The following is a 22776-nucleotide window of genomic DNA, read 5'->3' as shown; positions in this document are numbered from 1 at the left end:
TGAATATAGATGCAAAAAATCCTCAACAAAATACTAGCAAACAGAATCCAGCAACACATTAAAAGGATCATACACCACGATCAAGTGGGATTTATCCCAGGGATGCAAGGATTCTTCAATATACGCAAATCAATCAATGTGATACACCATATTAACAAATTGAAGAATAAAAACCATATGATCATCTCAATAGATGCAGAAAAAGCTTTTGACAAAATTCAACACCCATTTCTGATAAAAACTCTCCAGAAAGTGGGCATAGAGGGAACCTACCTCAACATAATAAAGGCCATATATGACAAACCCACAGCAAACATCATTCTCAATGGTGAAAAACTGAAAGCATTTCCTCTAAGATCAGGAACGAGACAAGGATGTCCACTCTCACCACTATTATTCAACATAGTTCTGGAAGTCCTAGCCACGGCAATCAGAGAAGAAAAAGAAATAAAAGGAATACAAATTGGAAAAGAAGAATTAAAACTGTCACTGTTTGCGGATGACATGATACTATACATAGAGAATCCTAAAACTGCCACCAGAAAACTGCTAGAGCTGATTAATGAATATGGTAAAGTTGCAGGATACAAAATTAATGCACAGAAATCTCTTGCATTCCTATACACTAATGATGAAAAATCTGAAAGAGAAATTATGGAAACACTCCCATTTACCATTGCAACAAAAAGAATAAAATACCTAGGAATAAACCTACCTAGGGAGACGAAAGACCTGTATGCAGAAAACTATAAGACACTGATGAAAGAAATTAAAGATGATACCAACAGATGGAGAGATATACCATGTTCTTGGATTGGAAGAATCAACATTGTGAAAATGAGTATACTACCCAAAGCAATCTACAGATTCAATGCAATCCCTATCAAATTACCAATGGCATTTTTTACGGAGCTAGAACAAATCATCTTAAAATTTGTATGGAGACACAAAAGACCCCGAATAGCCAAAGCAGTCTTGAGGGAAAAAAATGGAGCTGGAGGAATCAGACTCCCTGACTTCAGACTATACTACAAAGCTACAGTAATCAAGACAGTATGGTACTGGCACAAAAACAGAAACATAGATCAATGGAACAAGATAGAAAGCCCAGAGATTAACCCACGCACCTATGGTCAACTAATCTATGACAAAGGAGGCAAAGATATACAATGGAGAAAAGACAGTCTCTTCAATAAGTGGTGCTGGGAAAACTGGACAGCTACATGTAAAAGAATGAAATTAGAATACTCCCTAACACCATACACAAAAATAAACTCAAAATGGATTAGAGACCTAAATATAAGACTGGACACTATAAAACTCTTAGAGGAAAACATAGGAAGAACACTCTTTGACATAAATCACAGCAAGATCTTTTTTGATCCACCTCCTAGAGTAATGGAAATAAAAACAAAAATAAACAAATGGGACCTAATGAAACTTCAAAGCTTTTGCACAGCAAAGGAAACCATAAACAAGACGAAAAGACAACCCTCAGAGTGGGAGAAAATATTTGCAAATGAATCAACGGACAAAGGATTAATCTCCAAAATATATAAACAGCTCATTCAGCTCAATATCAAAGAAACAAACACCCCAATCCAAAAATGGGCAGAAGACCTAAATAGACATTTCTCCAAAGAAGACATACAGATGGCCACGAAGCACATGAAAAGATGCTCAACATCACTAATTATTAGAGAAATGCAAATCAAAACTACAATGAGGTATCACCTCACTCCTGTTAGAGTGGGCATCATCAGAAAATCTACAAACAACAAATGCTGGAGAGGGTGTGGAGAAAAGGGAACCCTCTTGCACTGTTGGTGGGAATGTAAATTGATACAGCCACTATGGAGAACAGTATGGAGGTTCCTTAAAAAACTAAAAATAGAATTACCATATGACCCAGCAATCCCACTACTGGGCATATACCCAGAGAAAACCGTAATTCAAAAAGACACATGCACCCGAATGTTCATTGCAGCACTATTTACAATAGCCAGGTCATGGAAGCAACCTAAATGCCCATCAACAGACGAATGGATAAAGAAGTTGTGGTACATATATACAATGGAATATTACTCAGCCATAAAAAGGAACGAAATTGAGTCATTTGTTGAGACATGGATGGATCTAGAGACTGTCATACAGAGTGAAGTAAGTCAGAAAGAGAAAAACAAATATCGTATATTAATGCATGTATGCGGAACCTAGAAAAATGGTACAGATGAGCCAGTTTGCAGGGCAGAAGTTGAGACACAAATGTAGAGAATGGTCATATGGACACCAAGGGGGGAAAACTGCGGTGAGGTGGGGATGGTGGTGTGCTGAATTGGGCGATTGGGATTGACATGTATACACTGATGTGTATAAAACTGATGCCTAATAAGAACCTGGGATTGGGATTGGGATTGGGATTGACATGTATACACTGATGTGTATAAAACTGATGCCTAATAAGAACCTGCAGTATAAAAAAACAAACAAAACAACTAATACTAAACTTTCATTGGGTTATTTGTATGGAAATATGTTAATATAAATGTTTCAGACATTACATGAAATTTCTAAAAATCTTATATTTGTATTTGTATGGAAATATGTATGGAAATATGTTAATATAAATGTTTCAGACATTACATGAAATTTCTAAAAATCTTAAAAAAAAAAAAAAAAAAAAAAAAAAAAAAAAAAAAAACTGAACTAGAGATGCAAGATAGTGGAGAATTCTAAACGAATTATAGTGTGCTGCAAGTGGGTCTCTGAGAAGGATGCTATGTCTCCTTAGCATACTCTCAAACATGACCCAAGATCCTACTAAAGGGTCCTCTCTACCCTGCCATCTCATCAGCCGACAACACAGCTACTGTTAGCTACCTTACTCTTCATCCAATCCTCTACCATTACCACTCTATTTTTCTTTTCACCTTTATCCCAAGTGATAATCCATAGCCCAAGTCAAAGGTTAATTATTTCTAAGACAAAACAAGAGAAAAAGAAATAGAGAAACTCAAATACTGTTACAGTAAAGAAATACTAGCTTTTAAAAAAAAATGGCAATTTAAAACACAAGGATGAGGCTTCCCTGGTGGGGCAATGGTTAAGAATCCGCCTGCCAATACAGGGGACAGGGGTTCGAGCCCTGGTCGGGGAAGATCCCACATGCCGCGGAGCAACTAAGCTCGTGAGCCACAACTACTGAGCCTGTGCTCTAGAACCCACGAACCACAACTACTGAAGCCTGTGCACCTACAGCCTGTGCTCTGCAACAAGAGAAGCCACTGCAATGAGAAGCCCGCACACTGCAACGAAGAGTGGCCCCCGCTCACCGCAGCTAGAGAAAGCCCGCACGCAGCAATGAAGACCCGACGCAGCCAAAAATAAAAAATAAAATAAATTAATTTTAAAAAACCCAAAAAACACAAGGATGTATGTCCCACTGGGACCTTAAACACGACATACCCCAAAGTAAAAACAATTCACTGAGCTGAAAGGGCCTGCAGACATAAGAGGTACAGAGAATGTCTTCCTCCTTCTATGGCTATGATTGGCTCATTCCATCATAGCCAATCTAGCCAGAGATTCTTTGAATAAGCTTTCAGACATTAATACAAATTCATACAGTAAACTCAGCATATACATAAGAGCAGAAGGAAGAAAATATTCACCATTCTGACACCCAGATAATAATCAATAATAACATTTTAATGTGTTTCCTTTGTAGTCCTCTTTCGGAGAACATCTGGGAAGGAGGAAGGAAGAAAGGAAAGTTGGCAAGGTTGAGGGTACATACTCAGGAAAGACTTCTCTAAGAACAAGGAAATTCCAGCAACTAATTTCTAGGGGCAATGTGCTTCCCTCAATCAGAGGGCTGCGGGGCTGCCTCAATCAAGGCCCTCAAGGACACTTCTGCAGTAATGATGACATCTACTACTTCTCCCCAGTGCAGCAGATGCCCAAGAGATAGTTTCTCAGACAGAAGAACAAGCAGGACATACAAATGCTAATTTAAGGGCAGCACTCTATAATGTACCAGCGTACAAACTGACAGACACAAACACATAAAGCTAAAGTTTGTGTTAAAATCACATTACCTGTAATTTTTAATTTTTTAATTTCTAAACATCTCCCATGTTTAGAAACTCAATGTAAACATCATTTAATGACTACTGATAACCAAATGAATTGACACCATAATATACCTACCATCCTATAATTCGACATACAAATTGTTTCTGATTTTTTGATATTACGGGCATTTAAATAGGGTGTTCTGAGACTCAATTTCCAACGTGGGGGTGGGGAGGGTCCCCACACCTTCGACGAGTAATTCTTGGAATACCAGCTAGGTGTCCGAAAATTCAACTCAGTTCTGACACTATCTATCCAGAGTTAGCATCAGACTCCACAGGTTGAGGGCTCGGTCCCACAAGACTGCACACCCATGCCCCCCTACTTTAGATGCCAGTCGCAAGCCCAGGTTATAGACTTGGGGGGGTTCCAATCACCTCCTCCTTTGGTTTGATTAATTTGCTAAAGTGGCTCACAGAACTCAGAGAAACATTTCACTTACTATATCACCGGTTTACTATAAAAGGATACAACTGAGGAAAAGCCAAATGGAACAGATGCATAGAGCAAGGTTTGGGGAAAGGGTGAGGAGCTTCCATGCCCTCTCTGGGTGCACCTCTCTCCCAAAATCTCCATGTGTTCACCAACCCAGAAGCCTCTCCGAACCCTATCCTTTTGGGGTTTTATAGAGGCTTTATATAGGCACGGTTGATTAAATAACTGGCCATTGGCATTTGAGCTCAATCCCTAGCCCCTCTACCATCCCTGGAGATCAGGGGTAGGACTGAAAGTTCCAACCCCCTAATCACATGGTTGGTTCTCCTGGTGACCAGCAGAGTCCCTTTTCAGTGCTTCCAAAAGTCACCTCATTCACATAACAAAAGATACCTGTATCACTCTTAACACTTAGGAAATTCCAAGGATTTTGGAAGTTGTGAGCAGGAACTGTGGACAAAGGCCAAATATATACAAGAAGCATATATCTGGTCATTCAGATGACCAAAATATATTTTTATAAGTCACAATATCACAGTAGCTTTCTTTGGTCCTACAAGTATTTAGAACTATATCCTTAGGACACTGTCCCAGAAGTGGAATTACTAAATTTAAAATTTTTAACATCTTTATAGCTCTCTTCTAAAAAAGGAAGTAGGACTATACATTCTTTTCAGCAGCTGGCATGAATGGCACCACCATTCTTCAGCAGCCAGTATTAAATCCAATTTTTACTAATCTGTACTCAAACTCTTGGAGGCAGACACTGTTGTCATATACATAATCAGCCCTGCCCTTTCCAGTTGCCAAGAATACAGCAAGCACTACATAAATATTTGTATAGAATGTAGAGAACAGCTTTATTAAATAAATATTGGTGGGTACCTACTATGTGCCTGGATGTTTCTGGACACTGAGGATACAGCAGAAAACAAAACAAAAACCCCGCTCTCACACACCATATATTCTAGCGGAGGAGAAAGCAATAAACAAATTAAGTAAACTATATAGTATATTAGAAGATGATAAGTGTTATGAAGAGAAATAAAACAGAAAAAGGGAAGAGCTTCTTTGAAGGTGGAAAAATACTTAACAATTTTAAATAAGGTGCTCAAAGAAGGCAACACTGAGAAGATGGTGTTTGAGCAAGGACATAATGGAGATGGGGGAGGTCATAATGTGGCTATCCAGAGAAAAAGCATTCCAGGCATAGGGAGCAGCAACTATAAAGGTTCAAAAGAAGAAGTGTGCCTCATGTGCCCTAAGAACAGCAGAGCGGCTAGTATGACTGGAATGGAAGAAACAAGAGAGAAAGTATAAGAAATGAAGTCAAAAAGCTCATGAAGGACTTCACAGCCACTCTAATGACTTTAGCTTCTACTGTGATTGAGATGGGAGAGGCTTAAAGGGTTCTGAGCACAAGAGTGACACGGGCCAGCTTCAGTTCTAAAAGGATCACTCTGCTACTATTTTGAGAAAAGACTGCAAGGAGTAAGGGTAGAAACAATGAGACTAGTTAGAAGGCTAATGATAATCCAGGCAATAAAACAGGACGGTGGTGGTGGTGGTGGTGGAGCAAAAAGAAATGGTCAGACTAGATATAATAATTTGAAGGTAGAGCCAACAGGACACACTAAAAGTCTGGAAGTGGCATATGAGACAAAGACATGAACCAAGAATAACTCTAAGGCTTCTTCCCAGAACAGTTGAAGAAACAGATGTGATTAACTGAGATGGAGAAGACTATGGGTCAAGAAGGTTGGGGAGAGGGGAGACAGAAATCACATCAGTATTTTGCATATTAAGATGTCTATTAGATATGCAAAAGGAAATATGGACCTGGAACTTACATATACAGAAGTCTGGAGTTCAAGGAAAGAGTTCTAGACTGGAAATATAAGTTTTGGAAATATAAGTTTTTATGAGTCACACAGCTGATATTTAAAGCCATGAGACCAGATGAGATCACCAAAGGAATAAGTGTGGATGGAAAAGAAGTCAAGGACTCAGCCTTGAGGTATTCTAAAATTAAGAGGTCCTCACTGGTAAACTATGCTCAATAAATTATCCCACAAAAATAGAGACTACCCACGTGTCTAGAGCCAACTGATTTTTGAAAAGGCTATTGTTCATTCAATGAAAAATGAACAGTCTCTTCAACAAATACTATTTGGACAACTGGATTCCACCCCTAGGAATATACCCCAAAGAACTGAAAATAAGAACTCAGACATCTGAATGCCAATGTTCACTGCAGCATTATTCACAAAAGACAAAGAACAGAAACAACCCACGTGTTCATCAACAGATGAGTGAATAAAAATGTGGTGTATCTGTACAACGGAATATTATTCAGCCATAAAAAGAATGAAGTTCTGATACATGCTACAACATGGATGAATGTAGAAAACATTATGCTAAATGAAATAAGCTAAACACAAAAGGACAAATATTGTATGATTCCACTTATATGAAATATCTAGAATAGGCAAATTTACAGAGACAAAAAGTAGCTTGGAGTTTACCAGGGGCTGAAGGAAAGAGAGAACGAGAAGTTATTGCTCAATAGGTACACAGTTTTATTTGGGATGACGAAAAATTTTGGAAAGATGATGGTTGCATAACACTGTGAAGGTAATTAGTGCTAATGAACTGTACATTTAAAATGGTTAAAACTACAAATTTTATGTTTTATATACATACTACCACAATAAAAATTTTAAAAGAAAAGTAATATATCAAGTAATATCTCAAGTATGTCCCTTACCTTCCTATTGCTACCACCATTGTTTGGGCCCATATTATTTCTTGTCTGCTTCTCAATCTCTATACTGTCTCATCCTATGAGATGTTATTACATTAACTTGCATATAGCACAGTTGCAAAAGTGTTCTAAAATGTTCAAAATGACACACTGTCAACCAAATCACATATACACTCTTCAGCTGAACATATAAGGTTTTCTATACGACTTAATCAAGTTTTCTGGCCTTTTCTCACACTTTTTCACTCTGGGAACTCTGCTGCAGCTGGTTTGATCTGTACTTTAAACATGTTTCATGCTTTCCAGCCTCTACACTTTTGCTCATGTGATTTCTTCTTTGCACCTCCTCCCTCCATTCCACCCATTAAATCTTTCTTATCCTTTAACAGTCCAGTCAAAATCAACTTACTCTGAAGAGCCTTTCCTCATCTCTAGATGCCCACGACCACCCCCAACTAGATGCAAATACTTTATCCAACTAACTTCCATAGCACTTGCTTTCACTTCTCTTACACTTTCTTTGTTGCGTTTTGGATATAATAATTTGTGTATCTGTCTAATCCTAATTCTCCCACCCCATCCAGATTATAAACGCTATCAAAAGACTATATTTACACTGCATTCATCTTTGTACCGTCTGCTGCTCCTAGTACAGGCAAACAGTGAATGCTCAATCAATAACTACTAGATTTAACTAAACAGGCAAAAATCTAAAGTGAAAAACATCTGGAATCTACACAAGAAAATTCCTTCATCCATACTGACAAATATAATTCCAAAATGTAAGAAACACCTTATGTTACCAAACCCAAGTTTGGGTTTGCTCACCTGCCACAGCAAAGCCAATTTACTGACGCTGGGTTGTGGTGAAGGAAAGTACAGCATTTACTGCAGGTGCCAAGCAAGGAGTAGGGTAGCTCATGCTCAAAAGACCCAAACTCCCCGACTGTTTTCAGGCAAGGGTTTTTAAAGGCAGCATCTGGGGGTGAGGGCTGCAGGATACATGGCTTTCTTCTGATTGGCTGGTGGTGAGGTAACAAGGTGGTGTCTCAGGAATCTCAATCATCAACCTTCCAAAGTCACCACAGGGTTGAGGGGGGGGCGGGGGGGGGGGGTAGGTCTTAGTTCCTGAAGAACAACTCCAAGAGATCCTTCAGATAGTTCTGTATATCCCTTGAGGAGGAACTAGGACTCTGTTTTATCCCTGAACTATTGTCATTACTTTTCTTAACTGCTTTTCCTTTGTTTCTGCATTCCCTCACTTCCCTACTTAGTAACTACTTATGCCTACTCTTTGGAACTCAAGGAAGGCCTAGGAGACTAAAGTCTTTTTCTACAAACAAGAAATGGGGGACACGGAGGGGCTTTTGTACCTGGCAGGGTCCTGCTTGGTTTCAATCCCCCTTTCCTTTGATACTCCTCAATCTTGAGGGGAACAGTTACGGGACAAGAAAGGGAATAACGTTTTGAATAGAGAGGTTAATCATAAACTCGGCAGAGGAACTCGGGGTTTAGGGGGACTTGGTTTCACTTATTAAGAGAATGAACAATAACGCCTTTCAACAAACAATGTGACGGTGAGATGGTGTAACAACATTTGTCATCAACAGAGTCTGGTAATGGGACTTTTTTTAAAAGGAAGTCTGAGTACAATATGGATATATTTGTTATGACCTGTAAAGTATAAGTAAGGGAGTGAACATCTGAAAATTTTATTTTATATGAAAGTAAGCCTATCTTTGTCTTTCAGGTTCTCCAAGATCAAGCAAGAATGCAAGATGACCTTTAAAAACAATTTTATAAATGCATTTACTAATCCAATGTCTGTCACCGCATTTATAAAACCTAAATGTTGTACTATAATTCATACTGCCAAGTTTCCTCTATGACGTGAGACTTAAATGTGTACATGCTCACGTCTGATACCTTTTCTGTCCAGACAGAACACAGAGGGAATGACTACTTTAAAATGACTCAAACTTCTCAGATCTCTAATACCCCTTCAAAATCTAAAATCTTAGGAAGACTGTATGTTCTAACTGCAATATGAACATTCAAAAAATATACTCCTTTGAACACAAAACTGATAACTAGCCAGTTTTTTCTGTTAAAAAATCCACTCAACAACAGATTGAGATAACTCTACTGTAATTAGAAATTATCTAGATAAATCAATAGATAAAGCCAACATCTCATTTTAAATAAAAATGTTCATCCCCATCCTTTTCCCTGCACTCAACCCTAAAACTGATAAAAGTTAGTATGTTATTATTGGACGAGTCACCAAACAGCTTTTAAGAGGAAGAGAAACAAAACAGAAATGAAAAAAAAAAAACAGAAATGAGTGAAAATTCAAAATCTGCACTCCACTCTCTCATTCCCTCCACGGTACATATATTCCACAAACAGCCCATGCTATACAATTCTCTTTCTAACCTGCTCATTCTCCTATATGCTGACATCTCAAAGGACTAATAAGCCTCTGAAATGGACTCCTTCTCCATCTAGTTTCTACCCGCCAAGACACCACCACCTCCCACCAAACCATTCTCCACTAAAAGCTCCACAAAGCAAAACTGACCATGTAAATTACCCTACTTAAAAACCTCCATTATTTACCCAATAACTTATAGGATAAAGTATAAAATGGTTGATTTGCTCCTAAGTGCCAATCACATTAAATCTTTTTTTTTTTTTAAAGTTTTTTCCTTTGTGATGAGAACTCTTTATTTATTTATTTATTTATTTATGGCTGTGTTGGGTCTTCGTTTCTGTGCGAGGGCTTTCTCTAGTTGTGGCAAGCGGGGGCCACTCTTCATCGCGGTGCGCGGGCCTCTCACTATCGCAGGCTCCCCTGTTGCGGAGCACAGGCTGCAGACACGCAGGCTCAGTAATTGTGGCTCACGGGCCCAGCCGCTCCGCGGCATGTGGGATCTTCCCAGACCAGGGCTCGAACCCGTGTCCCCTACATTGGCAGGCAGCTTCTCAACCACTGCGCCACCAGGGAAGCCCCACATTAAATCTTTACCACCTACTGAACATCTCCACGCTTTTGCATATGCTTTCCCCTACATCTGGAACGCACTTCTCCCATTTACCTTTTAAGACCTATCTCAAATCAACTCCTCTACATTAAACACCCAAATCCCGGGCTTCCCTGGTGGCGCAGTGGTTGAGAATCTGCCTGCCAATGCAGGGGACACGGGTTCGAGCCCTGGTCTGGGAAGATCCCACATGCCGCGGAGCAACTAGGCCCGTGAGCCACAACTACTGAGCCTGCGCATCTGGAGCCTGTGCTCCGCAACAAGAGAGGCCGCGACAGTGAGAGGCCCGCGCACCGCGATGAAGAGTGGCCCCCGCTTGCCACAACTAGAGAAAGCCCTCGCACAGAAACGAAGACCCAACACAGCCAAAAATAAATAATAAATAAAAGATTAAAAAAAAAAACAAAAAAACACCCAAATCCCCAAACAGAATTATTCTCTCCTTCCTCTGTGCTCCCACAGCACTTTCCACTTATCATTTTAATACTTATTATAATGTGTTATAGTAATTACAGGAGAGAGTATAAGGTAGTGGCTAACAAGAGAAGCTTTGGCATAAGATGGATTTGGGTCCAACACTCAATCTTCCACCTAGTAGCAATACAGCTTTAGACAAGTTGGTTACCTCCTCTAGGGCTCAATTTTCTCATTAATAAAATTGGGATAACACTTGAGTCTAGTTTAAAGTGCTATAGTGAGTGCACTCAGCACTACCCATCTTTGAGGCTAGTCAACATTCAATGAACAGCAGCAAAGCTGAGGTGAGGATCACAATTATCTGTCTAAGACTGGAGGAGGATGTGGGGTCTCCCCCCCACAAGAAAAGGGACTATGTCTAAAGTCATCCCAAGGGGATGCACACACCAAAATGTTTAATTACTTCTGGGTGATTTGGGTGATGGAATTACAAGCAGTTTTTGTTCTGTTCCTTTTATCTTTTCTGCATTTAGTATATGCAACTTACTAAGAAAAAAGCTATAAGCCCTTAAATACCTGATCCATCGGCCTTCCCTCGTGGCGCAGTGGTTGAGAATCCGCCTGCCAATGCAGGGGACACAGGTTCAATCCCTGGTCCAGGAAAATCCCACATACCACGGAGCAACTAAGACCTGTGAGCCACAGCTACCAAGCCTGTGCTCTAGAGCCCGCGAGCCACAACTACTGAGCCTGCGTGCTGCAACTACTGAAGCTCGTGTGCCTAGAGCCTGTGCTCCACAACAAGAGAGGCTACCACAGTGAGAAGCCCACGCACTGCAACGAAGAGTAGCCCCCGCTCGCCACAACTAGAGAAAGCCCACGTGCAGCAACGAAGACCCAACGCTGCCAAAAATAAAAAAATAAATATAAAAAAAAAGCTTTAAAAAAAAAAACCTGATCCATCACCTAGGAGCAGCATCTAGCACAAAGTATTATGCTCTATAAATACTTGCAAAATGAAGAAATTTCTACAGTACATTTAGTTTTACAAGCAAGCATGTTTATATGCATTTATTTCTTTGCTTCTCATAACCACTTCTTGGGTAGGTAGGGCAGGTTATTATTATCACCCCTAGAAAATGAGGATGAGAGTTCAGAAACAACTAAACAGGGACTAGGCTGGAACTTAAAACCAAAACTTCTAACTTCAAATACAGCGTTTTTTTACTTCACTACTAAGCACTAAAAGTGAACTCCTACTCACATTCCCAAGTCCGAGAGCTAAATCACTTGTACACTATTTGAGAGGGAGCAAGCAAAGAAGCATAAAGGAATGTAACTTTTTTAAAAAAGTTTCATTAATCCTTTCAAACAATGGGGGAAAAAATCTGAGTACATAAGTGTACCAAATCAAATTGTTCCAGAAAGTCTAAGTAACCAGCAAAAACAACAGGAGCTAAGAGCCCCCATATGTGCCAGACACTGTTCTAAACATTTTACATATATCTATTTTATTAATTTAATTCTATAAAACAGATAACTACTGTCTCTAGTTCACAAATGAGTAAACTAAAACACAGAAATTAAATCACTTGCCTAAGATAACACAGTAATTGGCAGATCCAGGTTTCAAAACTAGGCAGTTTTGAAAAAGTAAGATCAAGGAGTCAAAAAAAAAAACCTCCAAAATCTGGGAAAAGCAGTGATGTATTTTATCTCAATCAAAGGATCAAAGGATCTATAATCCTTAACCTATGGAAAGAATAAAAGCCCTCTCTGGATTATTTGAATTTCTAATAATTAGAAACAGTTATTTTCTCTTGTTCAAATATCATTATAAACCTATTAAAGTTGCTTTAACAAAAATATTCTACTTTCAACTACAAGAACTTTACAGCCCTATTCTACAGTAAGTACTTATTAGCTTTGTAAAATAAAAAAGCTAAGACATTAGAGGTTTTTTTGTTTTCAGGAAAGTGCACATATCAAAAGAAATACACCACCTCCCAAAATGACAACTCCAACAAAAGACCACTACCTACCTTAGCAACACTACTCAAACCTAGTTACAATTTACAATCACATAGGGACTTTTTAAAAAACCAATACACGGGGCTTCCCTGGTGGCGCAGTGGTTGAGAATCTGCCTGCCAATGCAGGGGACACGGGTTCGAGCCCTGGTCTGGGAAGATCCCACGTGCCGCGGAGCAGCTAGGCCCGTGAGCCACAACTACTGAGCCTGCGCGTCTGGAGCCTGTGCTCCGCAACGGGAGAGGCCGCCACAGTGAGAGGCCCGTGCACCGCGATGAAGAGTGGCCCCCACTTGCTGCAACTAGAGAAAGCCCTCGCACAGAAACGAAGACCCAACACAGCCAAAAATAAATAAATAAATAAATAAAATTAAAAAAAAAAAAAAAAAAACCAATACATAGCACCCACTCCAGACCAATTAAATCACAATATCTGGTGATGGGTCTAAGTTTTTAAAAGGTCCCCCAAGTGATTCTAATGAGTAGTCAGGTTTAAGAACCACTATTCTAAGGAAATCCAAACCCTCCATATTATTACTTCACACAGAGCTTTTGCCCATAAAGGTCTGAAAAAGTATTCAGTCATCTTATTCAGCCAATTTGCAAACAACCAAGAGAGTAAGATAAATAGGACCCTTCAACTACTAAAAGGGGTATTAATTATAAGGGCACTTAGCCCAACAGATTAGACAAAAATCAAGGCAAAAGGATTCCAATGATAATGTTTTGGATAACAGAGTAACTTCAATTAACACGTCAAATATGCCAATGACCAAGCTATTTCTATTTGTCAAACCCTATATTTTCCAATCTGAAATGGCGCCATGCTTTCTGATGGACTCAAGAGCTCAACAATTCCAAAAGAGCAACACTGAAACAACTGTCAACCTTGAAACTGAAAGCCCTCAAATGTGTCATCTTTTAAAAAAGCTAAACAAAGATTAAACTCAACTTTAATGTTGTACAATTGCTGAGTAAATCTTTTTATGCTTTCATATAGAAGATACCCCTGAAAAGTCAATATTGCCATAAGAACTCTGAAATTCAAAATTACATGCCTAGATGTTTGCAGGAAAATAATTTGGTGACTTGGACTGATAGAAGGCTACTTATAATCTTTATTCAACTCACTTAAAAAAGTAGTCATATTTTGCTGTTGGGATATTAATTTGTTTGATTATTGGTGCTGTTTTAGACCCTTAAAGGCTTGTTAGGGTAGGTACTATCTTTCAAGAATTTGAAAAACTCTGTAGCATACCTGTCCTCAAGCGTTTTGAATAAAGCATGTGGATCTGTAGTAGTAATTTTGAATAACACAACAGGATATTTTAATATTTGATTTTTGAAGCTTATTTAGTTTTCCTGTGAAACTGTAAGTAGTTAAAAGCACTGAATCAGTCTTAAAGCATAACAAGTTCCGATGTGATTCCATGCTTCACTGGTAACGATGTCCCCAAAGTACAGTATACCACCTGGACAACCTAGACTCCCACCACACCCAACTTGAGAGAATCTATTTATTCAAGTTAGCATAGCTCTTGTGAAACAGAAAGCCTTCCCTAAATGTTCTTACTCAAAAGCTACTTGTTACTGTTAACGCTACCACAAACAACCTACTAAGGCCTTGCAGTTCTATCAGTTATAAGAATATCACCTGCCATATATCCTAGTAGAGTGCAACAAACGGAATCCAAAACCCAAACATAAAATGCCTTGCAAAGAATCTAAATAATTCTGTGTTCTAACCCGATGTTGTTTAATGTGAAGATTGAGAACTAAAAGCAAACGGACCAGCTACCTCACAACTGGACTACCTAGAAGACTTAATCCTTCCTTCATACTTGCACTTTTTCCGCCATAAACAACAGGAAACTCCAAAGAAACGGAAATAGAGAAAAGCCTAATTTTTCCTAAGGGTAATAACGGCATCGCTTCCAACACCCCCCCCCCCCAGTGTGAGTGAACAAATGAAAAAGCAACGGGGGAAAGGCACGGGGGGAGGGGCGGTTGGCGAGCTCAGCTGGAGTCCTATACCTGCCACCCAGCTCAGACGGTGCCCGAAACATCTGTAACGACCGCTGCAACAGGGAAACTGGGCTGTGGGGGGAAGAAGACCGTGGCCTGGGGGCTCAGAGTGGAGCCTGCACGCTCGGCTTCCTCCTTGGCCAACTCTTCTCTCACCTCCCAATTCCCATCCTCCCTATCCCACCCTGCTCCCTCCGTAAAGAAAAATACCCAATAACACAGGAGGCAGAGAAGACAAAGAGGCAAAACGATGCTGCAAGCAGCGTCCAGAACAATGGGGAACAGGGTGCAAAGCGAAACTCCCGAGGAGGACAATGAAGGGGGTGGAGAGGAACCCGGAGAAGCACAGAGGGAAACACCGCCGAGCCCGGGCCCCGCCGGCCGCGGACGCCTGGACTCGAGGCCCGGCCGCGCGTGCGGTATCACCCCGGGCGCGCCGAGCTGGGCCGGAGAGGGTGGGAGCGGCGCGGCCCGGAGGGGCCGGCGGAGCCTGCGCGGGTCCACCGGCTGCTGCCGGCGGGACTCACCGGCATTCTGATCTCGGGGCCAGAGGTAGTATGTGGCCGGGATCACGATGAGCCCCACGAAGGAGGTGAGGAAGTAGAAGAAGGTGTTCCCGCTGTCATCGTACTGGAACTGCTGCCCCGCCATGGCACCCCCTCCTCCGCCTCCCTCTTCTCACCACCGCCGCCACGACCCCGCTCTGCTTTCGGACTCCCAGGGCCCCGGCCGCGTGTGGCGTAGCTCCTACGCCGCCGCCTCTCCTCCCCGCCCCCACGCTACTCTCACGGACACGCTGCCGCCACCGCCGCTGCGGTCCCAGCTCTCGCGAGAAGAGATAGCTCCCTCCCCGAGCGGTTTTTCCCTCCTCCGCCCCTCGCCTCTCCCCAACCAGCTCGCTGAGAGAGACGTGGCGCGCAGCCGAAGAACTCTGCGAGCTCCCGCCCTTAGCCCTGCCCGCTTAGCCTCAGCTCCGCCCCTCAAGCTCTGATAGACCCTCCCTGAAGGCCCCGCCCCTACCCCTGAAGTCCCTCCCCCTCCCTCCTCAGTTTCCTTTCCCAGGGTCGAGCTCCGGGTCCTGAGGGTCGGTTTACAGGGTACTAGCCGAGGCTTCTGGGCCGAGCAGTGGGCGCGGGCGGTTCACCTGACTGCGACCGGGGTGGCACGCATTCGAAGCAGAGGTGAGGCTTCCTTGCCTCCCCTGTCTCCCATCGCTACCCACCCTGTCTTGCACTCTCACTTTTCAATTTCCCTGGTTGATAAGAATGTTTCCTTAAGTTCCGGATCCGCTCCTCCAGTTTGGAAACACTGGTCCGTCAGAATAGGGCGCGGGAGCAGGGCGGTGGGGAGGGATGGTGAGGGGTTTGGTTGTAGGAGTCTTTTGGCAAAGCAACGTTTGCTATTAAGAGACTGCGATCTACATTGCGCCCATTTTGCAGATGGAGATTCCCCAAGCCGGTAGAGATAGTGACCTACCTATCCCAGAGCTAATATTTATAGCATTTTCTTCGACACAGGCAGTAGGCGAAGACCTTCATTGCTTTAAATCATTCAATGGTCGGCGAACCCCTTGGAATGAATCAAAGCATGCCCGCTCTCCAGATGAGGAAATGGAGGCTGAAAGAGATTGCCTAGAGTGAAACACAGTAAGGAAACGTCTGGGGATTCAAACCCAGATCACGCTGACACCACAAAGCCAGTGCCCTGACCACCGCCTCGTCGCCGACCCTCGCATTTCCCTGAGAGCGGCCGGCCCTCGCGTGCGGAGTGTGGGCAGGAATCCGCACTGCGAGGAGAGACGGCTGGGGGAGCAGTCGCTCTCCGCGGCCTCTGCCCTCGCCGGCTGTGAGATCCCAGAGGCTGGTGTCAGCTAAGCTGGGAGCCGAGGGGGCTGGCGCCCTGATCCGTGAATGACCCCCACGGTCCCGCGGCAGCCCCGGCTGGAGCCTATCGCAGCATCTCCCCCTCCCCTCAGGGGACCAAAAGGAAAGGCCCACCCGAGTCACCTCACAGAGTCGTTGTGAAGATTAAAGGGAGTTATAGTGAAAACTGGAAAACCAATGCAACAAACAGATATTACATTGTATTTTTAAAAACTCATTTTAAGGCTATATAGTCTATTTACTAGGTTCCTTTCAATATGCCTTCCACTGTTGGAAGCGAAATCTGGTCACATGTCATCTTTTATTTCATGTCGTCAAAAATAATATTTATCATAATCAGTGACGACGTCCTTCATAATAGATTATATTTACATGTATTCTCTCTTCCCTCTCAAATGTCGTAACTACCCATTTTGAAAGAAAATTTCAGAACATCATTTTCTCTGCATTCCCCTCCTCACTTTTTTCTGTGTGAAGTTTTCAAAGACTGTATTAGAGGGGAAGAAATTAAACAGAGAGGTGAGGGGGAGAGGATTGGACAATTAGGTCAGCACAGCACTGTGATCACCCAAGGCTGATATGCCCAAAACAACTTGCCTTGCTTCAGAAACAAGCCTGTCATAAAATTGGCTCAACTGCAGTGGGCAGGATCCTGAAGTTCCTTTTGTTTATGTTGAATTTGTTATTAAGTCTTGTTTTAATAATGCTGAACTGGTTGTTTTTTATTACTCTGATTATACATTTTACTCTGCATTTGGATAAAGATAATACATCAGTTTTATAACCTTGCGTCAATATAAATTATTCATGATAAATATTCCCCTTCTGACTTTTTTTCTGCAGGAGTAATCTTTTCACTGCAGTTTGGGGTCATGCATATGAGTGGTTTGTACAGAACTGAACCATGAAACCAAATTTTGAACAAATCACATTTATTTGCTAAACTCCAGACCTATCTAAAACATGAATTTTTTAACCAAATTAAAAGATTAAAGATTTGAAAATGTATAAACACAGTCTGTCTTAGAACTTAATGTTATTCATCATAGATAAACTCAGATCACCCAAATATTCCCCAAAGCGAATCTGAATCATACCTTTAATTAATCACAATTTTTTCTGACTGATTTTTTTAATTGCTTTTTAAACAGTTGTTTCTTTTAAGATATCATTTCAATGAAATATTTAATAGTACTGAGTGAATATGGTGGAACCAGAGCTACAAACACATTTTGTTTAGTCTAATAGGACATGTTAAAAGGCATTTTTGTATTTTCTCTATATGTGTCTATAAATGAGTATTTTAATCAATTTCATTTTAATTGCTAGGTAGATATTTCCTCTCAAGTGTAGAAAACCTGCCTGTTTTTTGGTTCTTCCTGATAATTTGCTTTTTCCTTAGAGTGAATCTTTCCTTCCTTGCAAGTCATGCTTGTAACTACTGGTATTGACTTAACATTTATATATACCAAAATACATTTGTGTAGCTATAGTCAACATGATTTAATTTTCTGCTTAATGTAGTTAGCCTCAAAGAGACTGGAAAGAACCAAATTAATAAGTAGGTACATGCAATTATTTCCAGTCTTTTCCCCCTCTCTCTACCCTACAATAACCTTCACTGTCAAAGCCTAGCAAATCATCTTTAATGTTATGCCTCTTATTACTTTGTTTCAGTGCCAGGATTTTCTCCATTAAGAGCTAAATCTCTTCTGATACAAAATGAACAATTCTTTTTATTTGATCTTACAGAGACGAAAAGTTATGCCCATCATAATGACAACAGTAACATCAACAAAGTAACCTTTGTACAACATTTATTATTTACAAAAAACTTCCTCAGCATTATTCCAGTTGAAATTTCAAAGCAGGACCCACATGTTGGAACTTTGACTAGGTAAAAGGTACTAACCCATCGCAATCCTTTCATTCCCTAGCTTCCTAAGGCCCTTATGACCCAATGAAACCCCAATCTTACACTTGGAGAGAATGTGAAGGGAGGTATGGGTTAGAAAGACATTGGAACTGAGGGAGGTATGGGTTAGAAAGACATTGGAACTGGATTATGCTCCACTCTGAAAGCATGAAAACAATGTTAAAAGAGGAATTGAGGGCTGTGGTTTTCTTTAGTGTTGGGAGCAGGTTTGCATTTTGGCTCCTCTCTTTTCACGAGTATGTTGGACTTGTCAATATCGTTCTTGTTCTATACCTACTTTTGTGATTACAAAGCTGAGAATTATTGTACTAAAACCAGTTGTCAACGATGTATCAACAAACTTAGGTTATTCCTTTATGAATTAATTTTATGCATTACCAACATATCTAAACTGCTTAAAGAAAAAATGATTGACATTTCACAGTGAGCCATAAAATAGCACTTAATGAAATTTCCCGCCCAGATTGAAATATAATTTGGAAGAGTGGCCATAAATAAACAGGAGAGATCACTATGGGCAATTTCAAGTTTGTATATTTGCGTAAGGAGAAAAATAAAATCTCAATAGAGATTAGAACTTAAGGGAAAACATAAATCATCTTGTTGAAAAACAAATATTTGTGGATCCTGAAGTTTATAAAATTGGGGAGCCTTAATTAATAAAAAATATAAAATTATGATTATAAAATTAGGTACAAAAGTTCATATTCACTATGAACTCTGGTGATAATGATGTGTCAAGGTAGGTTCATCATTTGTAACAAATGTACCACTCTAGTGGGGGATGTTGAAAATGGAGGAGGCTCTGGGGGCCAGGAGAGGGAGAGAGTAGGAAATATATGAGAAATCTCTGTACCTTCCACTCTTTTGCTGTGAACCTAAATCTGCTCTAAAAGAAGTCTACTAAAAAATAGCTAATATTTATAATAATTATAATTGCTATAGGTTTGTGTTCTACAAACAAAAGAATTCTGATAAATTCTATTTTTGCATGATTTACATCAGGATTCTTTTTAATATGGTAACATTTACAATTGTATAAACTGCATATTGAATATATTTCTACTGAGAGAGATTTTTCCTTTTTGACAAGGCTCAATGACAACCAAATTCTCTGCTTACAATTTTAACATCTCATGAGTGGAAGAATTTTCCACAGAGTAGTTTCTGACTCTGTACATTTCAAACAATATTTCTCCTCTATTACCTACATACTTCAGGTACCAGGTCTAGTGGAATATATTCATACCATGAATCAAGATGTATCACTCTTTCATGTTGCAATGCTCGGTGAGTTTGCCCCAGGGGTAGAGGTGGAAGAAGTATTCCTGGAAGTGCTAACAACTATACACAGAAGTAACTGTAAACTACATAAAAATATCACCCTAACTCCAAAATGAATGTACCCCCTTACTTTCAAATGTACAGATTATTATGAGGAAGAAAATCAGTCATTCAACACTTAACATTCATTGAAATCACATACACTATTAGCGAGGGTGGGGAGCACAGGAATGTTTAAGACAGGGTCTCTGACCTCTGGAAACTTGCCTATAGTCTAATGAGAAGGACATACTTTTTTCAATAAGTAACAAAAACCAGAGGAAGGAATTGATAAATGCTGTAAGGAATATACAAATAAAATTATTTCCAAGTTCATAGGAAATAGTCCTTTCTTTTGGCAGAGAGAATCACAAGGCTTCAAGGACGAGGTGGCAATTGAGCTAGGCCTTCAAATAGAAATTGAAGGAAAAAATCCAGGTGGAATCAGCTCAGAGAACATTTGAAGAATAGCATGAAGTCCAGTCTGGTTGTAAATGGCAATCACAGAAGTGGGAAAATACTTTTAAGTCCAGCTTCCAGGTTACAGGCAGCATGTTAGAAATATTGCCATTTAATGAGCTTTGTTAAAGGAGTCCGTAAGTGGGAGACATTGCAGTCTCCTTTAGATACCTTAAAAAAAAAGAGAGAGAAAAAAAGAAATGGTTTTAACTAGCATGGTTTAAGTAAAGGCCTGCAGAAAACAAGAGGGTGAACTAGGTCATGATTTCTACTATTTTCTTCTTCCTCCTTTACCGAGCATATAGTTTCCATTCTTTGATATCAATCAAATCTTAAGATCTAATACAATAGTTATGTCCCCAAAAAGATTTCTTTGACATACCTTACCTCACTCTGCTGGCTCCTATATTTCACATCCTGTTCACTCTCTACTTCCAATCCTGCGTTCCCACCTCTGTCCTGCCTCACATCTGTTCTCTACACAGCAACCAGGGATCCTTTTCTTCTTTCAACTTTCTATTTTGAAATAATTATAGATTCACAAGAAGTTGCAAAACCAGTAGAGACAAGACCCATTTACCCTTCACTGCTGGTCTGCAGAGGGCTGAGTGGTTATGGTCACTGTGGGGTCCTCAGCTCTCATGGCTCAGTCAGATTAGCACGGACTCAGAGTAGCCATCCTAGAGCTGACTGATAGCCAGTGAGGAGGTTTCAGCATCAGCAAGCATTTCCAGTTCACCAAAAGTTTGGTGTGTGCCCTCCCTGCCAATGTTAACTAATCAGATCAAGGAAGGGAAACTTTGACCTACAGGCTGACTAGATTCAACCCTCATTTTAATCTCTGATTCACTGGACAGGTTGGCTAGAGACCATAAATATGAAATACATGAATAAACTTGCCTTCCAGGTTCAGTAGTTGCCTTGCTTTATGGGTAGTGAGACAATGGCCAGACCAATCTGACAATAGAACTCTAACCCACAACCCTTACAGCAAGCAATCCAGGAAGCCAAAACACAACCTCTTCAGCAGCTGGCCCAGAGTGTCAGGACTAGCTTCCCAATTTTTTGCCCCCATTTGCTAATTAGGATCAACCAGCCAAATATGCTGCCTTAATCAGTCATGCAGGATACCCAACTCCTAGTCAGCCTGTCTCCAGCTTCTCCATCAAAGCACACTGAAGCCTTCCCTTTTTTCACCGTAAAGCTTCCCCACTCCCCTGTCTGGCTTTGAGTCTCTGCCAAACCCAAGCAATGGTGGCAGAATCTCTTGCTATAGCAAGGTCTGAATAAATAGCCTCTGTTTGTTCTCATTTGGAAGATCTTCACTTATTTCTACGTTATGTAAATACTAAATGAATTGCTTTTAACAGTTGTTAGGTATACATAGTATTACACACATAGTAGTAGTCTAACATAGACGTCTTCATGATTTGCCAAGTGCCTACCTCTACTCCCACTAAAACCTAGACACTGAGGAAAAAACAACCAACCAACCAACCTATGAAATCAAACTCACTGCCTGAGTCTGAGACAGGACCAAAGAAATAAAAAGCCTTTTTAGAACCTAAGGAATGTTCTTCCTTAGCAGGGATTACCAATTTGATCCTTATAATTAGCCCTTCTGTATGCCTATTCACATGTCATTACCTGTTTGTACGGATAAGAACTACCAAACCTTGTGCCACATACAGCTGTGCTTTTAAAATTGTTTTTGACCATTATTCGTAGCAAGAGATGTATTTTACATTATGGCTCAGTACAAGTGTCATAAAAGAATACTTAACCCTCACCATGTGCAATGTGGTGTGATATTTTTCTATCGTACACTATACATTTATTCATATTAAATGTATATGTAATAAATTATACTTATGTGTGAAATGCTTTATTAAAGAAACACTGAACTACGGTCTGGAAGATTTCTGAAGATACATAGAAAAGCTCAATCATAGAATACAGATAAGGTCTCCTTTGACAGTAAGTATGTTCTTGAACATTCTTTTATCAGGTGGGGAGCTTCTCATTTAAAGAAATGCTCTAGCACAGTAGTTCTCAAACTTTAGTTGCAGGAGAATCACCTAGAAGGCTCATTAAAGCTCAGAATGCTGGGCCTCACCCCCAGAGTTTCTGAATCAGGCTGTGGTAAAGGGCAGCCTGAAAATTTGCATTTCTCACAAGTTCCCAGGTGATGCTGATGCTGCTAGTCTGGAAACCACACTGTTTTAGTGAATCATTTTTATAAATCAAATCATCCTTTTGCACAATGAATAATCACTTCCCAATTTGTCTGTTTGTCATATGTTGAGTTTACTGAAGCAACATATGT

The 22776-nt window shown here is 40.6% G+C and overlaps 1 protein-coding gene across 1 annotated transcript in view; it reads right to left on the bottom strand.

Moving 5' to 3' along the window:
* Positions 1 to 15664, bottom strand: part of SEC63 (SEC63 homolog, protein translocation regulator) — a 77819-nt gene extending 62155 nt beyond the window's left edge. The window contains exon 1 of the mRNA XM_036871286.1: positions 15377 to 15664. Coding sequence (XP_036727181.1) covers positions 15377 to 15500 — 124 coding nt within the window. The 5' untranslated portion in view covers positions 15501 to 15664. The remainder of the gene's footprint in view (positions 1 to 15376) is intronic.
* Positions 15665 to 22776: the final 7112 nt, after the last annotated feature.

The sequence above is a fragment of the Balaenoptera musculus genome, chromosome 12, assembly GCF_009873245.2.
Source record: "Balaenoptera musculus isolate JJ_BM4_2016_0621 chromosome 12, mBalMus1.pri.v3, whole genome shotgun sequence".
NCBI classification, from domain to species: Eukaryota; Metazoa; Chordata; class Mammalia; order Artiodactyla; family Balaenopteridae; genus Balaenoptera; species Balaenoptera musculus.
This window is presented reverse-complemented; position numbering and strand designations above follow the sequence as displayed.